Consider the following 18,426-nt stretch of genomic DNA (forward strand, 5'->3'; position numbering starts at 1 on the left):
ATCCAGCAGAGGAGGGAATGCTGATAATTACCTAACACCAATGTTGCTGCCGGCTTCTCAGCCGTAGTCACCTCCCACTCAGATGTTTTGGAAATTGTCCAGTGTTCAGAAACATCATTTTCTCTGACCTTTACAACATTCCTGTGTTTCAGGATTTTAAAGTGTGTGCGAAAGGAGTCTGATTTGCAGTCACCAAAAACACCAAATACAGAGAGAGAACTGGGGAGAATGAATTGCTAAGTAAGACTTAGCTACCAAATGCATATCAAGATAGGTGTAAAGATCCCAGGTGAAGTGACGCACTGGAGAGGGTACACTTTTAGCTTAGTGTATAGCTAAAATCCAAAGATGTGTGTCACATCGAGGGAAACTTTTTTCCTCCTCTTCAAAATCTTTTTTCCGTTTACAGAGCTCCAGACGTCCTCGCCCTTTGGAACAGCAGAGAGTCATTTGAAACTTAACTGAACGCTGAAGGGAAGTTCTCCTTTCCAGGTCATCCAATTTAGGAGATCCAATTTCTGCGGAGGGAAGAAAAAGATGGCTGGGGGAGGGAAAAACTAGACCCCTTGTCCGCTTATCCTTCTACCTTCAATCCACAACCTGCCACACAAATCCAGCCAAGTCAGGGATTTTGCCTTGAACCACTACCACCACCACCACAACCACCACCACCTTGTCACTCACACCCGAGAAACACGCCCCTCTGGTCCTACTCTTGGCCAATGGCGGCTCTCTTCTCTGCATACTAATGAGCTCGAGACCTCCCCGGGCCAATGGCGCTCCGGGAGAAGGGGTAGTTTTGCATGTACCTAAGTGATTTGCATAAGCCAGCGGCCGGGGGCTTGGGAACCAGAGCGTGCAACCCTAGAAGGGAAAAGGACGGGAAGAGATTGATCCGCGGCGGGGAGAGAGCGAGTCAGAGTCTGGGTGTTTGTGCGAGAGCCGCGGCGGGGGCTGGGGCGAGTGGCCGGCATGGCTGAAGGCTGCGCTCTGCAACCTTGAAGAGCCGCTGCATTGGGAGGCCGGGGACAGGGAGGCGGGTGCGATGGCAGAGTGCGGCCCCCGCCGCTGCGCCGGGCCGGCCCTGCTGGCCTGAGCCGCCGGAGGAGCGGGGCTGCCTCTGCGCGTCCATGGAGCAGCGGGAAGGGCGAAACTCCGGAGCTCCGCGTCCCTGCGCCGCTGCGGCGGACTGCTGAAGGGGCCGAGCCTGCGCGGACCGCCGAGGAAGAGACCCCTGCCCCAGCCCGCAGGCCGGCTGCCCAGGGGCGGAGGGGGGCGTCGGAGGGCAGCGGAGCAAGCGGCGCCGCGGGAGAGGCCGGCGCGGGAGGCGGCCGCAGCAATGCCGGGCCCGCTGGGGCTGCTCTGCTTCCTCGCCCTGGGGCTGCTCGGCTCTGCCGGGCCCAGCGGCGCGGCGCCGCCTCTCTGCGCGGCGCCCTGCAGCTGCGACGGCGACCGTCGGGTGGACTGCTCCGGGAAGGGGCTGACGGCCGTGCCCGAGGGGCTCAGCGCCTTCACCCAAGCGCTGTGAGTGCGGGCGGCGGGGACGCGGGGGAGGGGGCCCAGCGGGGGGCGCCGCGGGGCGGAGCCAGGGGTCAGTCCCACCCCACCCCGCCCCGCCGCCGCCCGGGCCTGGGAAGGGGGTCCGCCGGTCACCTGCGTGCGGGCTGACTGGCACCCACTCCTGCGCCACGGGCTTTCCGCACTTTGCCAGTCCGTGTTCGAGCCAGCAGTAGCTTTCGTTCCCAGACTTTTTGGGCACAAGCACCCTCCCACCCCACCGCGCACACCCCCAACTCACAAGGGCATCTGGGGCCAAGGAGGAGGAAGGAATCTAAACACGCTTGCCCCGGACAGCCTGTCCACGCGACCTTCCCTTCTCTTGCGGGCCCTCGCTCAGCTAGCAGGAGTTCCGCCACCGGCGGGGCTGAGGGCGCCGAGAACTTGGCCTCAGTCTGCAGACTGAGGCACGTCTCGTGGGGAAGCACCTGGAGCCTCCTGGGTTCCAGCATGTGAGGAGAAGAAACACCTGTACCTCAGTCAGGGCGAATCTCCTTCCAATTTGGCCCCATCCAGGTAGTGCGTCCTGGCACCTACTTCCCCCCAGTTCCACTCGGGACTACCCCTCTAACGCCCAGGCTTCTGCAGCACGCAGGGGAGTCCGAGAAAACAAGGGAGAATTACAGGGTTCTCTTGGTGGAAATGATGTTACCCAACAAGGTCTTTTAAAGAAGGAATGCTGACTTGAGGTGCAGGATGTTGGAAGAGAAGCAAGTTCCGGAGCATATGCTCAACCCAGGCTGCAAGGTAGCAGCCGGTTTCTAATGCACCTTCGCGCAACCAACAGATCTTTTCTTTTGAGCTGTCTGAGATCGAAAGACACTCAAATGTTTCAGACTTCCAAAATCTCCCTGTTCAAACGGGGACTTGAGAGCTTTAGATGTTCCCTTGAGAAAAGAAGAGGAATCTGAACTAGGTTGTGAGGTGGTGGCAAAGGCCACGGATAGAGGAGGAAGAGGGTGACTGAGGGCAGGGCTTGCGTGTTCTTATTGCTTCTTATGTTGCGTGGCCAGCTGAATGCTTAAATCAGGAGCAGTCAAAGAAACGTGTGAGAGAGGAAGGGCTCCTGAGGGGCCCTCGGGTAGACGGAATTTCCTTTTACCTATTGTGGAAGGGACCTCTTAGAAACAGAAAGTTTTAAAGGACCCTGTGAAGAAATCTTTATGCAGGCAGGAGCATTGCTGTATTTCCAGGTCGGTGGTGGCAAAGGCGTTCTCCCTGCCCTCTCAGAATGGACTTTTAGTGAGCATCGAGACCTGTTGTCTTGGAACCTGTTTCATTCTTTCACCTTCAGCCTTCCCCTCCCCATTTGTTATTTTTCCTGTCTCAGGTTAGTTTTAGTTATGTATTTGAGGTCTTTTTTTTTTTTTTTTTTTTTTCAGTATAGTGAAGTTTAACTTATATTGAAAAACAAAAGTTAACTTTGCGGTGAAGAGCATTTTGTTCACAAAGTTACATTAAGTGGGAAAGTTTGAGCAGGAATGAATTGAATCAAGAGAAAGAAGACCTGTGGAGAGGAAATGGGGCTAATTTTTCCCCAAGTTTTCTACAAACGTTTAGGGAATTTGTGCAGAAAGAAAGGTCCCTCTACCTGAACCTCTTGCAAGGCTCTGCATAGAACAGAAAAGCATGATTTTACTATTTTGACTAGTTGTAAAGACCTTGTTTAGCAGATTCCTCACATTTTAGTGAGTAGACTTGTCCTATAAGGAAAAGGGCTGTTTTACATTAGTATCTAAAACCACAAAGAAATAATCACATTTTTATAGGAACATACTCCTCTCTCCAAAGCATCTTCTGGTAGAACTCACTGAAGGTAGTGAAATGCTGTATCTTCAACTTTGGGCCTTAGATTAAGTTAGTGTTCATGGCTTAGGAAACAAAAATAATTGGTACCAGTCTAAATTGGAGTGCCTAAACTAGCATTATTTTAGCACTTTCTGAGCTTTGGTGCTGTGAAAATGTGTTTTATTTTCTTAGATTTGTGACCCATAGGTAGAGTGATCATACATTCTGGTGACTCCTTATTTCTCCCTACTACTCATTTCACCCTCAAAAATATATATAACCACCCTCTCTAAAAGGGTTTTCAAGAGCAGCATATTTGCGTTTTACTCATGGGGACACTAGCTCATTCAGTGATTCTCAAAAGCCATGTGTGAAGCGAGGCCAGCGCTGCAGGTCTGCACACTCCAGTCGATCGTATATAGGACATGTTGTGATCAGCTAGGGTCTTTTTCCAAGTACTTCCAGTCTGTTCTCCCATCGCAGCTTTACTTAGCTACAGTTACACATCAGGAGACTAGTTCCGTGGTCTCTAAGCGTTTGTTCACCTATTCTTAATTTCTGGAGCATGTGAACCAAAAACCTCTGTAGTTATACAGAAAATTACAATCATGAAAGTAGAAGTTAAAAAGATGAGACTATAATTACTAATCAGAGTTCTTCATTTTCTTCTCATTGCTCAATGGCTTGTCCTGGAGTAGTGCTTTCACCTCCCCTGGGGACAGGGGTGGAGGGTGCATTCCACTTTAGAGATCCTGGGACTGACAGAGCAGTGATTTTATTTTACTCAACTTGGGGTCCCCAGAGCCTGGTATATAGGAGGCACTTAAAAATGCTGGAGTGAATAAATAAGGATGCAAGGCCACACTGAGAGCAGAACCATGGCATGGAATTCAGACACCATTCCTACAGGGGATTTTCAGATGCAACATTCTCAGCACTTAGCCTTTTGTCCAGATTTGAGAAGGTCCCAGAGAGAGAATACCTGCTTCTTCTCCTTGAGGCTCGTTGAAACTTGTTCAGTCTAACAGTGTCTATTTCCTGGTGAAAGCTGCTTTACCGGAGTCTGGGGACAGCGTCAGATGTAATCCTCAGTACTGTGAATGGGATTCCTGTGTTCACACCATTTGCTGCCCCTGTAGTGACTATTTATGTTTTTGAACGACAGTGTTCAATCTTGTGTCACAATGGACTGACCTGTCACAATTCACCCTGAAGAGTGTTCAAGGCCGTAATCTTACTAATATTAAAATTCCAAAGTTTAATCAGAAGGATTCAAGGTTATTACCGTATTTGTGGTAATAACTCAATCACCTACATTCCAAGATTGGGAGAAAGAGATGAAGTCATGGGGAGGGGAATGTATATGTGAGTCCTCTCATTTGTGTGTTATTGCTATGGTGTTTGAGAAATGTAGACCTTGAGCACAAATTTGCACGTCCTAGGTTATGTTTGGCATATAGTTTTAAGATTAGCAAGGCTATTTCTGTGACTTCGTGAAGAAAGTGGTGGACCTGAGTACTTGATCACAGCCTTACTATGCCACTGAATAATTGTATGGCCTTGGGCAAGTCATTCACTTTTTTTTCTTTTTTTTTTTTGTGACAATATCCTCATCTGAAAAATGAAGCAATTCACTGACAATTTCCTCATCTGAAAAGTGAAGCAATTGGATTCACTTGATCACCTCTAAGGCTGCTGCTTACTTCCAGAAGTTTTATGACTTTATATTTTTTATGCAATTTTAGGATGGCAAGGTGACAATAAGGTTATGATCCTCTCATAAAAGTATCCCAGGAGTAGCAGAATATCCTTTTAGTTGAACTCACACGAACCTGTTTATTACTTGGAGGAGTTCTTTGTGTTTAGAAGTGTGTGTTAGGAAATTTGCCATGGAGACTTGTTGCAGAATGCATGACTAGCTAAGGCACTCTGCTAGGGTAGAATAGCCTTGGTTGTTTCCTGTGGGTAGGCTTAACACTTGGAAAAGAAAATCACTCTGTTTCAGTAATTTGGATACTGTACAAAAAGTTACTCAACATCTTCACTTCCATATAATTAGTCATAATCTCTCAAACCTTCACAGTATGTATCCTGTACATGAGCAGGTTGTCCAGCTTTTTATATAGAATTGAGTTACCTGAAGGGCTTTAGAGTGTTTTTAAAGAATCTCCTTTTGCAAAGATCATCTCAGATTCTTCCCTAAGGTGTATTTTTTTTTTCACTATTCCAAGCACCTTTCTTCTTTTTACTAATACCATTTGAAAGTATTTTTTTAAACATATTTTCTGATATCTACTGTATATTCTCTGGCAGGTCTGGTTAGTAATCAGTGGCTACATGTTTGTATTTATTGATGGTAGAGTTTTGTCATCTTTTGATTTCTGAATTACAGAAATCAATTGTTGGCTTAGTTTGTGTTGTGTGTCTTTCTAGAGATGCGTTAGTTTATTTATATACAAGTGAACTTTGTTCAAAACAAGAACGATATATGAATATCTTTAAGTATAGGTCCTTTATTTTCTGAACTAGTGAACCATGGATTCTCTTTAAATATAAGCGAGGAAAAAATATTCTGCCAGGCATAGGGAGAGCTGGGTTCCAGATCTGTCAATAATTCACAGGAGTGACCTTGAATGAATCACATGCTTAACCCTTCAGGACCTTATTTTCCTCATCTGTAAAACAAGCCAACAACTCTCACTGCCAAAAGTTTTTTTGTTGTTGTTCTCTATTTAATTAAATTAATTAATTAATTTTTTGAGATGGACTCTTGCTCTGTTGACCAGGCTGGAGTGCAGTGGCACGACCTCGGCTCACTGCAACCTCCGCCTCCCAGGTTCAAGCAATTCTCTGCCTCAGCCTCCCAAGTAGCTGGGATTACAGGCACCTGCCACCACACCTGGCTAATTTTTTTGTGTCTTTAGTAGAGTCGGGGTTTTACCATCTTGACCAGGCTGGTCTTGAATTCCTGACCTTGTGATCCACCGGCCTCGGCCTCCCAAAGTGCTGGGATTACAGGTATGAGCCATCATGCCCGGCCTTAATTTGATGTTTATACATTCTTTGGGTCCTCTGTATTGTCTTAAGTGAAGTATAGGTGTCTAAATTGTAGACTGTCTCACCTACCCAGGAGACTCCTCCAGTTGTCCAGTACACCTGAAACATTTCCACTGAATGGGGAACTCATGCCTCACAGGCAAAAGTGTACTGGATATGACCTGAGCAATTCTTAAGACTTGAGGCCAGGCGTGGTGGTTCACGCCTGTAATCCCAACACTTTGGGAGGCCAAAGTGTGTAGATCCCTTGAAGTCAGGAGTTCAAGACCAGCCTGGCCAACATGGTGAAACCCGTGTCTACTTAAAATTTTAAAAGTTAGCTAGGCATGGTGGTGCACGCCTGTGGTCCCAGCTACTTGGGAGGCTGAGGCAGGAGAATCTCTTGAACCCAGGAGGCAGAGGTTGCAGTGAACTGAGATTGTGCCACTGCACTCCAGCCTGGGCAACAGAGCGAGACTCCTCTCAAGAAAAAAAAAAAAAAAGAGAGACATGAACCAGTAATTCCCTCACTTAGGGGTCCTTAAGGCTTATAGTAACCAATAATGTTTTATAATTTCCAGTCAAACTAAATGCTGTGCCGGTCATGGTATCATAAGTGATTTTTAATGTCCAGGCCCTTGGCTCTTAACATTAGGATTGTAAGGTAACATTTGACAACTTAATCTCTTAGGAAAGATCAAAGTTCTGTATTAGTAGGTGGATCCAGGCAAGTTTAGGCATATTCTTGGCCTCTGTCTCTGTCAAGTCTATCTGTCAGCTTCTTATTTTAGTCATCTTTATAATAATGGAAAGTACTGGCAGCTTGCAAGTTTGGAGTTTAGTTTCTGGTCTCCTTGATGGTGCCGTTTATTCTCATTCTTCTAATCAATAAATAATGGACATTTGACTAGATGATGGCTAACGCCTCTCTCTTTGCTTTGAATTTCTGTGAATCTGAGTAGAATATTAAGTAAAGTTGTAAGAATCGTTTAGTAATTCATGGAAATATTTTTAAGACTGTCTCCCACCTTTTCTCTATTAAAAAATGATAATTATCTTTAAAAGTACAGTATTTGTTGATATACTTGGGTTAAAAGTTAAAACCCTGCAAAATGTGCCTTTAACTCTGAAAAATAAAAGTAATGTAACTTAGAGTATTCTTTATAAGACAGCTTTGCTCTTTTAATGTTTTAAACTTGATCTCAAGGTTTTGGATTGAGAAATATGTTACCCAGCTTGCTATTTAACCACCCTGTGCGGCCTTCAAGTTGTTGGCAAGGTTAAAGCTTGTTTTCCTATATATAAAAGAATATGGATGACTTTTTTCTTTTTTCGCCCAACTTTGTTCGGTGAAGTGTGGTTTTTTAAAAGCTTGATTGAAGATGATAAAATGCTGTAATTGTAAATCCTGTCAGTGAAAAAAAAAAAAAATCTAGGACATTTAGCAAATCAGTACTCTTACACAATGGCTAATTTGTCTGCCTCTCTTGACATTTCTTTTGTGCCTTTCAGCACCTGATGGTCACACTGTATGCTAGGTGTCAACTCTATTGTCTACAATTGGGTGAGTTAAAAATTGAGTTTAGAAATCAGTCTTAGCATGAGACAGATCATGATTTTTAGCTCATGTACAGTTAATAACTTCTCAATTTTCCAAAGACTAACAAGTTAGTATTCAAACACTTCTTTTAAATTGCAAGATGTAATTGTGTGGTAGTATACTCTCAGTTCACTCACACATAGACAAATATTTGTTATTAAACTTTGTGTATGGCTGAGCTATTTTTAGCAAGATTTTTAAAGCATACTAAAATATTCTGTGTCGTGTCCAGGCAATTAAAACTCTGAATAATTGGGTTGGTTGATTTTAATCTCTAAAATGTGTTTTTTATACCATTACATATTTTAATTGTCAAAAAAGCTCACCAGCCTGGTCTTTCCCCAACCACAAGATTTGGCATTATGCACCTCTTATTTTAGATGCAAGTGACCGAGGTTCAGTAATACCCTTGTAATAGTCCAGGTCCCAGAAATGAATATTTAAAAAATATATACTTCGGCCGGGCACGGTGGCTCAAGCCTGTAATCCCAGCACTTTGGGAGGCCGAGACGGGCGGATCACGAGTTCAAGAGATCGAGACCATCCTGGCTAACACGGTGAAACCCCGTCTCTACTAAAATACAAAAAAAAATTAGCCGGGCGAGGTGGCGGGTGCCTGTACTCCCAGCTACTCGGGAGGCTGAGGCAGGAGAATGGCGTGAACTCGGGAGGCGGGGCTTGCAGTGAGCTGAGATCCGGCCACTGCACTCCAGCCTGGGCAACAGAGCCAGACTCCGTCTCAAAAAAAAAAATAAAATAAATAAAAATAAATAAAAAATATATACTTCTTAGCTTTCTGTCATGAAAGATCTTATGGGTAAGGCATTGAACCACCCTCCTGTGGCAACATGTTGGTACATAAGTATATAAGCATATCCTTGTAAGGAAATGTAAACCATAGATATTTTGGGAGGCAGCTGGGCCAAGATTGGGTATACGTTTAGATCCCAGGCTGGCCTGCTGTTTGTGCTAGTGAGAAAATGTGCAGAGGAAGCATATTTAATATGTTACAAGACATTTAGTGGTTCTTTATTCTTTATATTTAATTTGTAATTAAGTATTCTGAATCAAGATAAGCCTTTTTAAAAGGCCATGTAAACCCCTTTAGCTGGTTGTATTTTCTAGATTTACACTAAGAGAATGTAGTTTTTTTTTTTTTCAAAGTTTTAAAAACAAAATTGACCCTTGAAAGAGTGAAAATCTCATTGTACCCTGGCAGCAAAGTATTTTTGGTATTTGAATCAGGATGTAGAACCCAATATCCAGAAAAAATAACAAGTTAGATTCTCTCTATCCCCTTATATTTTTAAAGTTCTATTTGGGGAAATTTTTCTTCCCAAGAAGAGTGACATAAATTTGGCAGGGAGATAGCTCCTTACCTTGGAGCTGTAATAGGCATAGCTAAGGAATGTGCCTGGGATTGCTTCAGGTCGCACTTCTCCACTCCCCTCAGGCTTTGAGGTTCCTTGTGTAGCTCTTAGTGTAAACAGCAGAGTCATTTAGTACAAGTGGTGACATCAAAACTCCCCTAAAGAGCTTTATTAGAGCTGTTTTCATGTGAGGGGTGATGAATTTTATAATTCTCACTCTTCAAGTGTCTGGTTTTGAAGTTGCTGAATGGGAGGTGTGTTTGCAAACTGGCAATCTCTTCTCTGAAACTCTAGGGAGTAAGGCGTGGGCTATACCATGGCTAACTTCCTGGTTTTTCCCATTTCCGTAAGGGATCAGCTTTATGTTTAGAAGCCCTTGAAGAAACCATAAGGGTCATATATGAAGGGCTTGGCAGACCAGATATTTTCAGGAGGGAGGAAATTCATGGTTGCCACTCCATTCTAGATTATCAGCCTTCTTCTGTGTGCAAACCATCTCAGAGAGCTGGATTTTTGCAGAATAATTCTCCAGAGAAGGAGAGAACACTCTTGAGTAACTTAACAGGAACTCTTAGGCTAGCCTATCAACTCTTTTCTGTAGTAGGGGAGAGAAAGCAGATATGTTAACTGTGGACCTTCAGATTTCAGTTCGTGGAAACTGTTCATGTGCTCTTCAGCCTTCTGTTTTAGATACTAAATTAATCCAGTCTTTGCATATTTTAAATGTGATAATTGCTCTTTAGTTGCCCTTCAGGATCTCCTTCTCTCACACAAGTTGAAGTGTACACAGAATTCTTACGTAATTTAATCTGAGTTCATGAGAAGGGAATATTAAATGAATTTAATACATTTCAAATATCTTTCTGTCCTGTTTTTGTTTTGTTTTGTTTTGAGGTGGAGTTTCATTCTTGTTGCCCAGGCTGGAGTGCAGTGGCACGATCTCAGTTCACTGCAACCTCCGCCTCCTGGGTTTAAGTGATTCTCCAGCCTCAGCCTCCCAAGTAGCTGGGATTACAGGCACCTGATACCACACTTGACTGGTTTTTGTATTTTTAGTAGAGACAGGGTTTCACCATGTTGGCCAGGCTGCTGTCGAACTCCTGAGCTCAGGTGATCTGCCCGCCTCAGCCTCCCAAAGTGCTGGGATTACAGGTGTGAGCCACTGCGCCCAGCCAAGTGTCATGTTTTAAATATTCTACATTATAGGTTTATTAACTGATATTTAGCAGTTTATCATAATCTCGGTTTTCATCCCTTCTCTGCTATTTCTGCTATTTATTTCATTTGATTAATTTTTAAACATCTTAATGTTTTTCTACAAAGAAAAATTTTCTGGTTGGCCTTCCATTCTCCAAGTTCATTTTGAGTCCATGGTCATGTCATCTAGCTTTTTAAGTTACTATCAACTCCCCATTCTTTTTATTTTTGAGACAGGATCTCACTGTGTCACCCAGGCTGAAGTGCAGTGGTGCAGTCACGGCTCACTGCAGCCTTGACCTCCCAGGCTAAGGGCATCCTCGTACCTCAGTCTCCGAAGTAGCTGGGACTACAGGTGAGCGCCACCTTGCCTGGCTAAGTTTTGTATTTTTTTTTTCCTTTTTTAGAGACAGGGTCTCACCGTGTTGCCCAGGCTGGTCTCCAACTCCTGGGCTCAAGTGATCTGACTGCCTTGGCCTCCCAAAATGCTGGGATTACAGTTGTGAGCCACTGTGCCAGGCCCTCAGGCTTCTTTTATAGGCGTATTTTTATGAATAGATTTTCCAAAACGGTTTTTTTTCTTTTTTCTTTTCTTTCTTTCTTTCTTTTTTTTTTTTTTTTTTGAGGAGTCTGAAACAGGACATGAAGACCTCTGAGTTCAGAAAGGCATTGTAGAGCTTGGGCAAGTCACTTAACCACTTTGGACTTAGCATTTCCCTTGTGCAAGAAGAGGGAGCTTGCATTATCTTTAGGGTTGCACCAAGGAAACGCTTCAGCATTACTTTTTTTTTTTTTGAAACAGAGTCTTGCTCAGTCGCTGGGCTGGAGTGCAGTGGCGCCATCTTGGCTCACTGCAAGCTCCACCTCCCGGGTTTTACACCGTTCTCCTGCCTCAGCCTCCCGAGTAGCTGGGACTACAGGCGCCCGCCACCACGCCCAGCTAATTTTTTGTATTTTTAGTAGAGACGGGGTTTCACCATGTTAGCCAGGATGGTCTCGATCTCTTGACCTCGTGATCCGCCCATCTCGGCCTCCCAAAGTGCTGGGATTACGGGCGTGAGCAACCACACCTGGCCGCAGCATGACTTTTTTGAGTGACACCGAGTGAAAACTCAATTTGTTATCATTTCTTGTGGGAGTGACTAAGCCGTTTTGTGTGTGTGTGTTATAACAGTGACTTAAAATTCTAACCGTGTTTCTTTGGTTCTTTGAATATATATTAGGTTCAAAGCCCATAGACTTCACAGGTGAGCCACTGTGCTAATGGAAAAAGGCTACTCATCTGGTAGATTTTTCGTGCAAAAATCCATAAAGACCCTGTTAGAGAAACAGTAGTACATCTGATTTTATAAAGATACCTTCTTGTAGATGGTGCTACTTCCCTCTAACAGGAAAGCCTTATGGAGGAGAGGTACGGTTTATCTGGAGGAGGGAGCTCAAGGGAAATCTTACATTTTTTGCCTGGGTCTCTGTGACTTGTTGCTGCTTTCCTGAGACGGCTGGTCAAGTAGAAAGTGCTGTCCTAACAGGCGAATGTAGGGTTTCTCTTCAGAGCAAATGGGTGTGTGATAGCCCATCCTTTAAAGACAGTGTCAAAGTGATCTGTAGATACTGACTTTCTACTTCCAGACTTTGTGACAATGAGGACTTTCATTAAAAATCCTAACTCAGTGGCTGGGGGCGGTGGTTCACGCCTGTAATCCCAGCACTTTGGGAGCCAAGGCGGGTAGATTACCTGAGGTCAGGCGTTCAAGACCAGCCAGGCCAATGTGGTGAAACCCTGTCTCTACTAAAAATACAAAAAAGAAGTTAGCTTGGCATGGCAACGGGCGCCTGTAGTCCCAGCTACTTGGGAGACTGAGGCAGGAGAATTGCTTGAATTCGGGAGGCGGAGGTTGCAGTGAGCCAAGATCCGGTCTGGACGACAGAGTGAGATTCTCTCTCAAAAAAAAAAAAAAAAAAAAAAAATCCCAACTCAGTCTTTGGGAACCTTCATGCCAATGAGAGCCCACTGTAGTTTTTCAGATCACTTTCTTTCTTTCCATGTGGACGTAAGGAGCACGGGTGTCCAATCTTTTGGCTTCCCTGGGCCACACTGGAAGAAAAATTGTCTTTGGCCACACATAAAATATACTAACAGTAACGATAGTTGATGAGCTAAAAAAAAAAAAAAAAAAAAAAAAAGTGCAGAAAAATCTCATAATGTTTTTAGAAAGTTTATGAATTTGTGTTGTGCTGCATTCAAAGCTGTCCTAGGCTGCATGTGGCCTGTGGACTGTGGGTTGGACAAGCTTGATGTAGAAGGTGGGTAAGATTTACTTATCATGGACAATTTGGCTGCATTCTTATTTTTCACATCACTTTGTTCTAGAAATGTGCAGATTACAAAAGAACTTTTTAAGTATTTTGAAAGTATTTCTTTTACGATTTTACTGGTTATTGGATACCTGTGTGTTTTTTATTTTTATTTTTTTAATTTATGGAGATATGTTCTCATTTTGCTGTCCAGGTTGGCCTCGAACTCCTGGCCTCAAACGATCCTCTTGCCTCAGCCTCTGAAAGTGCTGGGTTTACAGGTGTCAGCCAGCGTGCTCCTATTTTTTTTTTTTTTTTTTACATTTGCAATTAATGCTTGGTTTTGTGGCTAAAGAAAAGCTTATTATCTTAAAAGTAAATTTAAAACTAAAATCCTTTCTTTAAAGTATTACATATTTTTAAAAAGTTATCTGACATTCTTAAGCACAGTTAAATCTTTCTCAGAAACTTTAAAAACTTTTCTGAGTTTTGATTCAGACCTGATTTGAACATGAATTATAAAGCCAGAATAGTAGCTAACATATGCAGTAGCACTCACAACCTATTTAGATTGGCTGAGTGTTTCAAATACAGTTGTGCATTTTCTACCCTGGGTCTCTTTCTTAAAAAAAAAAAAAAAAAAAAAATGTTTGAGATGTTTTTCCCATTACCATCTTGACATCTGCCTGGTTACACATGAATAGCTTGACCCAGTCCCTCAGCAGGGAGACTACCGTGGCCTTGCTTTCAATAGCCATGTCACTGACAAAGAAAACATATGGAATATTTCATTCCAATCCTTCACACACAGAGTCTGGGGCTGTGAGGGCATGCAGCAGAATGTTTCATACTTTATGGTAGGTTGGCAAATCTGTGCACAAACCACAGGCTCTGCTGTTAGTAATCAAACTGTGTTTTCCAGAGCCTCATTATATTCTGTGGAAAGAAAATCCCTTGTTTTGGATAAATCAATTTCTAATATCAATTTGAATTAACTTAGGATGGCCTGCTTCCATAATGGGTTTTCTACCTAATCATGTATTTCACCAAAGGGCATTTGGGTATTGCTGTCCCACATTTGATATGTGGTGTGTGTTGGGATCACAGATGCTTGAATTCCCAGTAGGATAGACCTTGAAGACTGCCTGCCTTTATGTTTATCTTCTTGTCAGTCCACAGAAAGAGATCAATTGATCATTGTCCTGCTAGCCAAACACTGCTGCAATGACCTTTAAAAGTTTCTGTTGCATATAGTACTAGCCTTCTACTTGGGGGCTCGATTTCAGCTCAGCTAGCATTGAGGACTTTTGTCTGTGGCATCTAAATCTATAGTATTGAGGCTCATCAGCAGGTGTGATAGGAGACGGTCAAGAACATAAAATTGAAGAGTAAGTTAATTCCTGTCTTTCTCAGCTCTTATTCTTTTGTTTGAGACGGAGTCTTGTTCTGTTGCCCAGGCTTAAGCATAGTGGCACCATCTCGGCTTACTGCAGCCTCTGCCTCCCAGTTCAAGTGATTCTCGTGCTTCAGCCTCTCGAGTAGCTGGGACCACAGGCACATGTCACCATGCTTGGCTGATTTTTATCTTTTTTAGTAGAGATGGGGTTTCACTATGTTGGCCCCGCTGGTCTCGAACTCCTGACCTCAGGTAATCCACCTGCCTTGGCCTCTCAAAGTACTGGGATTACAGGAGTGAGCCATTGCACTCAGCCTCTCAGCACTTATTCTGTGTTAAAAGAATTTGCCAGCCAGGCACTGTGGCTCATGCCTGTAATCTCAGCACTTTGGGAGGCCGAGGTGGGTGGATCATGAGATCCGGAGTTTGAGACCAGCCTGGCCAAGATAGTGAAACCCCGTCTCTACTAAAAATACAAAAATTTGGTGGGTGCGGTGGTGGGTGCCTGTAATCTCAGCTATTTGGGAGGATGAGGCAGGAGAATCACTTGAACCCAGGAGGTGGAGGTTGCAGTGAGCCGAGATCGCGCCAGTGCACTCTAGCCAGCGTGACAGCAAGACTGTCTCAAAAAAAAAAAAAAAAAAAAAAAGAATTTGCCCTTCACACCATCCTGGCTGAGGTGGCATTCCAGAAGTAGGAAAAAACGCCCGCTGTGACATCCAAGGATAAGAAGATTTATGATGTTGGCAGAGGAAGTAATGACATCCATTTCATCAGGGTCCTTCCCAACCCTCAAGTTACTCCAGCCTGAATTTCTAGTTTCATTGTTTTTCAGACATGTAGACTGGTTTTGACAGAAGTTGATGATTTATCTAAAAGGCAGTGAGCTCCCATTGATTATTTTATCCCTGATATAGCCAAATATTTAAATTTATATAGACATCTCTTCTAGAAGTTATTTCTGATGGTTCTTGGTATCATTACTGAACATAAGCTGAATAACAATATGCTAATAGAAATGATTGGCCTTCACGTTTTCTCATAAGAGTGATTCCTTTTGTAGTTCTTGATTATAATAGATTTCCTTTAAATTTATTGGCTCTTTTAAGGTTAAATTTTTAAAAGTTTCTGTTTTATGGTTCTTCATAAATGAATCTATTTGTGGTTCCCTTTTTATTTATTGCCTCCGTATTTTTATCCTAAAATAAATGGTTAATCTTAGATGTTCCATCTTCCTTACTTTGACTGCTTCCTTGACTTTCAAAACTATAAATTAAAGGCCTGGCATGGTAGCTCACACTTGTAGTCCCAGCACTTTGGGAGGCCGCAGTGGGTGGATCACCTGACATCAGGAGTTTGAGACCAGCCTGGCCAACATGGTGAAACCCCATCTCTACTAAAAACACAAAAATTAGCCGGGCATAGTGGCAGGCGCCTATAGTCCTAGCTACTTGGAGGCTGAGACAGGAGAATCGCTTGAACCCAGGAGGCAGAGGTTGTAGTGAGCTGAGATCGTGCCGTTGCATTCCAGCCTGGGTAAAAAGAGCGAAATTCCATCTCAAAAAAAAAAAAAAAAATTAAAAAAACAAAACTATGAATTCATAGAGAAAACTTCCCCAAGCTCCTCAAGTTTAAAATGCCTCCTTTTTAGTGTTCAGTTCTGTGAGTTTCAAAATGTATACAGTCATATGACCACAGTCACTGTGAATATATAGAGCATTTCTTCACTAGCTGAATTTCCATGCCTCTCTGTAGTTATCTCCTCTCTTCACCTCCAACCTCTGACAACTGCTGAACTGTTTTCTACCTTGGTTTCCTCACATTATGTAGTTTTGCCTTTATTAGGATGCCATAAAAATGTAATAGAACAATGTAGCCTTTTGTGTCTGGCCTCTTTTACTCACCGTACTGCATTTGAGATTGTAACATGTTGTTACATATATTAATATGTAATACTCACTTTCTTTTCTTTTTCTTCTTTTTCTTTTTGAGATAGGGACTTGCTTTGTTGCCCAAGCTGGAGCACGGTAGCATGATCACAGCTCACTGCAGCCTCTAACTCCTGGGCTCAAGCAGTCCTCCTACCTCAGCCATCCAAATAGTTGGGACTACAGGCATGTGCCACCATGCCTGCCTGATTTTTTTATTTTTTTGCAGAGATGGGGTCTTGCTGTTTTTCCCAGACTAGTCTTGAACTCCTGGCCTCAAATGAGCCTCCTGCCCTGGCTCCCAAAGTGCTGGGATTACAGGTGTGAGCCACTGTGCCTGGCTAGTACTCATTTTCATTGCTAAGGAGTGTTCCATTGTATACATATACTATAATTTGTTTCTCCATTCGCCGGTTGAGGGACATTTGCCCTATTTCTAGATTTTTGGCAATTATAAATAAAGCTACCGTAAATATTCACATAGAGGCTTTTGTACGAACTTAGGTTTTTATTTCATTTGCGTAAATACTAGAGTGAGATCCTGGGTCATATGCTAAATGTATGTTTATAAGAAAATCTCAATTTTAATGTCTTGGACTGTGGTGAGGTTTGTTATCACCAATTCCTTATAGTCACAATATATTGTTAGCATGGTGTGTAGTATTAGCAAAAGCTGTTAAAAACTGATTTTGTTTAGATGTCTGCTTTCTTTTTTTAAGTTCTTTAAACTCTTCTAAACTGAGAATGTCTGCTTTTAAAATAATTCTTAGCTTGCTTTATGATACCTAGCAGTTACTATAATACCCGCCAGAGACTCCTGTAGAAATTACCCTAACGTGAAGCATTTTGCTTACAGTGAAAAAAGTTTGAATTATTAATATATTCATATTTGGAATGTCTGATTTTTTTAAAAACGGAAATTTAATGAAGAATTGCAGGGCCTATTATGCATCTTACATGTGCTAATGGGAATTTCCACAGTAACCATCTTGGTCCATGGCAGGATTCCCATTTTGTCACTGAGCAAACTGGGATTTAAAAGGATTAGGTAACTTGGTCAAATATCCCACAGTTAGTGGATGGTAGTTTGTGAAGCTCAGGTGTTCCATATTTAAGTTTGTTCATCCCTGTAGTTTGCTTAGATATTTGACAATTTATCAGAAGAGGAAAAGGTGAAATGAGAAACAAAATGGTGAGAAGCTACAGGTTATTACAGGAAAAAAAAATAAGAACAGAAAAAAATGTGCATCCAAAAAGCACACACACATCTGTATGTCTGTATACACTGGGAGACTATGACTTGATTTAGATTCAAAATCTATTGTGTAAAATGAAGTTATCTGTTATTCGTAGCAGAACTTTTAAAAAGTATCTCTAACTTAGTCTTTTTGCTTTTTATACATACTTGTTTAAAAACTTTCACATCATTTCCCATGTTAATAGTGTTTTTTTGTGTGTGTCTGGAAAGTATCAGTCATACGCTTTTTGACTTGCTTTTTCTTTCTTGCATGAACTTCACTTACATGGTATATGAGGATCAGATCTGTTAGTGGACTCACTGTTCTGTTTCTAAAGAAGCAAATTTCTGAATATGCTGCTTTAAACCAAAACCTTGCAGTCGATTAAAAAGCAAAATGTGCAGTATGATGGTTTCCATATAGCTGCCCCCATTCACTCACTGGAATTTCCTGCCTCTCCTGTTGAAGATGTTTTTATAGGGAAGTCAGCATAAAAGTGAATCACCCATGAGCCTTTTTTTCCCCCAAGGCATTCATTTAGTCAACTTGGTATTAATTTAGTTGGTACTCTTTCATTGACTCGAACACCGTGTGTGTTGATGGTGTGAGCTGATGTTTATTAAGCTGTTAATGTTTTACAGACTTGATGGGTTTCCATTTGGATCTGTGTGCTCTTTCCTTTAGCAGCAGGGCTATTATTCATGATTGAATCTGTGGCCACAGTTTTAATTTTGAATGTACTAGTGATAGCCAGCCTCATCCTAAACAGTCATTTGCTTGGTGATTCTAAAGGTTGTCTTCTTCCCCTGGAAGCATTTTGCTTTCTCATTTCACTTATGTTGCATTCTTACTCATGAAGAGCTCTCCGGTCTGTCCTGCCATTCAGATAATATCATCACCATCCTCTTGTTATTAACTTAGATGCTCATAATAATGTTATTGAGTGCCAGGTACTAAGGGAAATGCTTAACACATATTATCTATTTAAGCCTCCCAATAGGCCTCTAAAGCAATGCTGTTA

At 42.7% G+C, this 18,426-nt stretch overlaps 1 protein-coding gene across 1 annotated transcript in view; it reads left to right on the plus strand.

Moving 5' to 3' along the window:
* The first annotated feature begins 813 nt into the window (after nucleotides 1-813).
* Nucleotides 814-18,426, plus strand: part of LOC105463286 (leucine rich repeat containing G protein-coupled receptor 4) — a 108,678-nt gene continuing 91,065 nt past the window's right edge. Inside the window, exon 1 of the mRNA XM_071074946.1 lies at nucleotides 814-1,524. Within this exon, the coding sequence (XP_070931047.1) occupies nucleotides 1,340-1,524 (185 nt within the window). The 5' untranslated portion in view covers nucleotides 814-1,339. The remainder of the gene's footprint in view (nucleotides 1,525-18,426) is intronic.

The sequence above is a fragment of the Macaca nemestrina genome, chromosome 12 (genome assembly GCF_043159975.1).
Source record: "Macaca nemestrina isolate mMacNem1 chromosome 12, mMacNem.hap1, whole genome shotgun sequence".
Classification (NCBI taxonomy): Eukaryota; Metazoa; Chordata; class Mammalia; order Primates; family Cercopithecidae; genus Macaca; species Macaca nemestrina.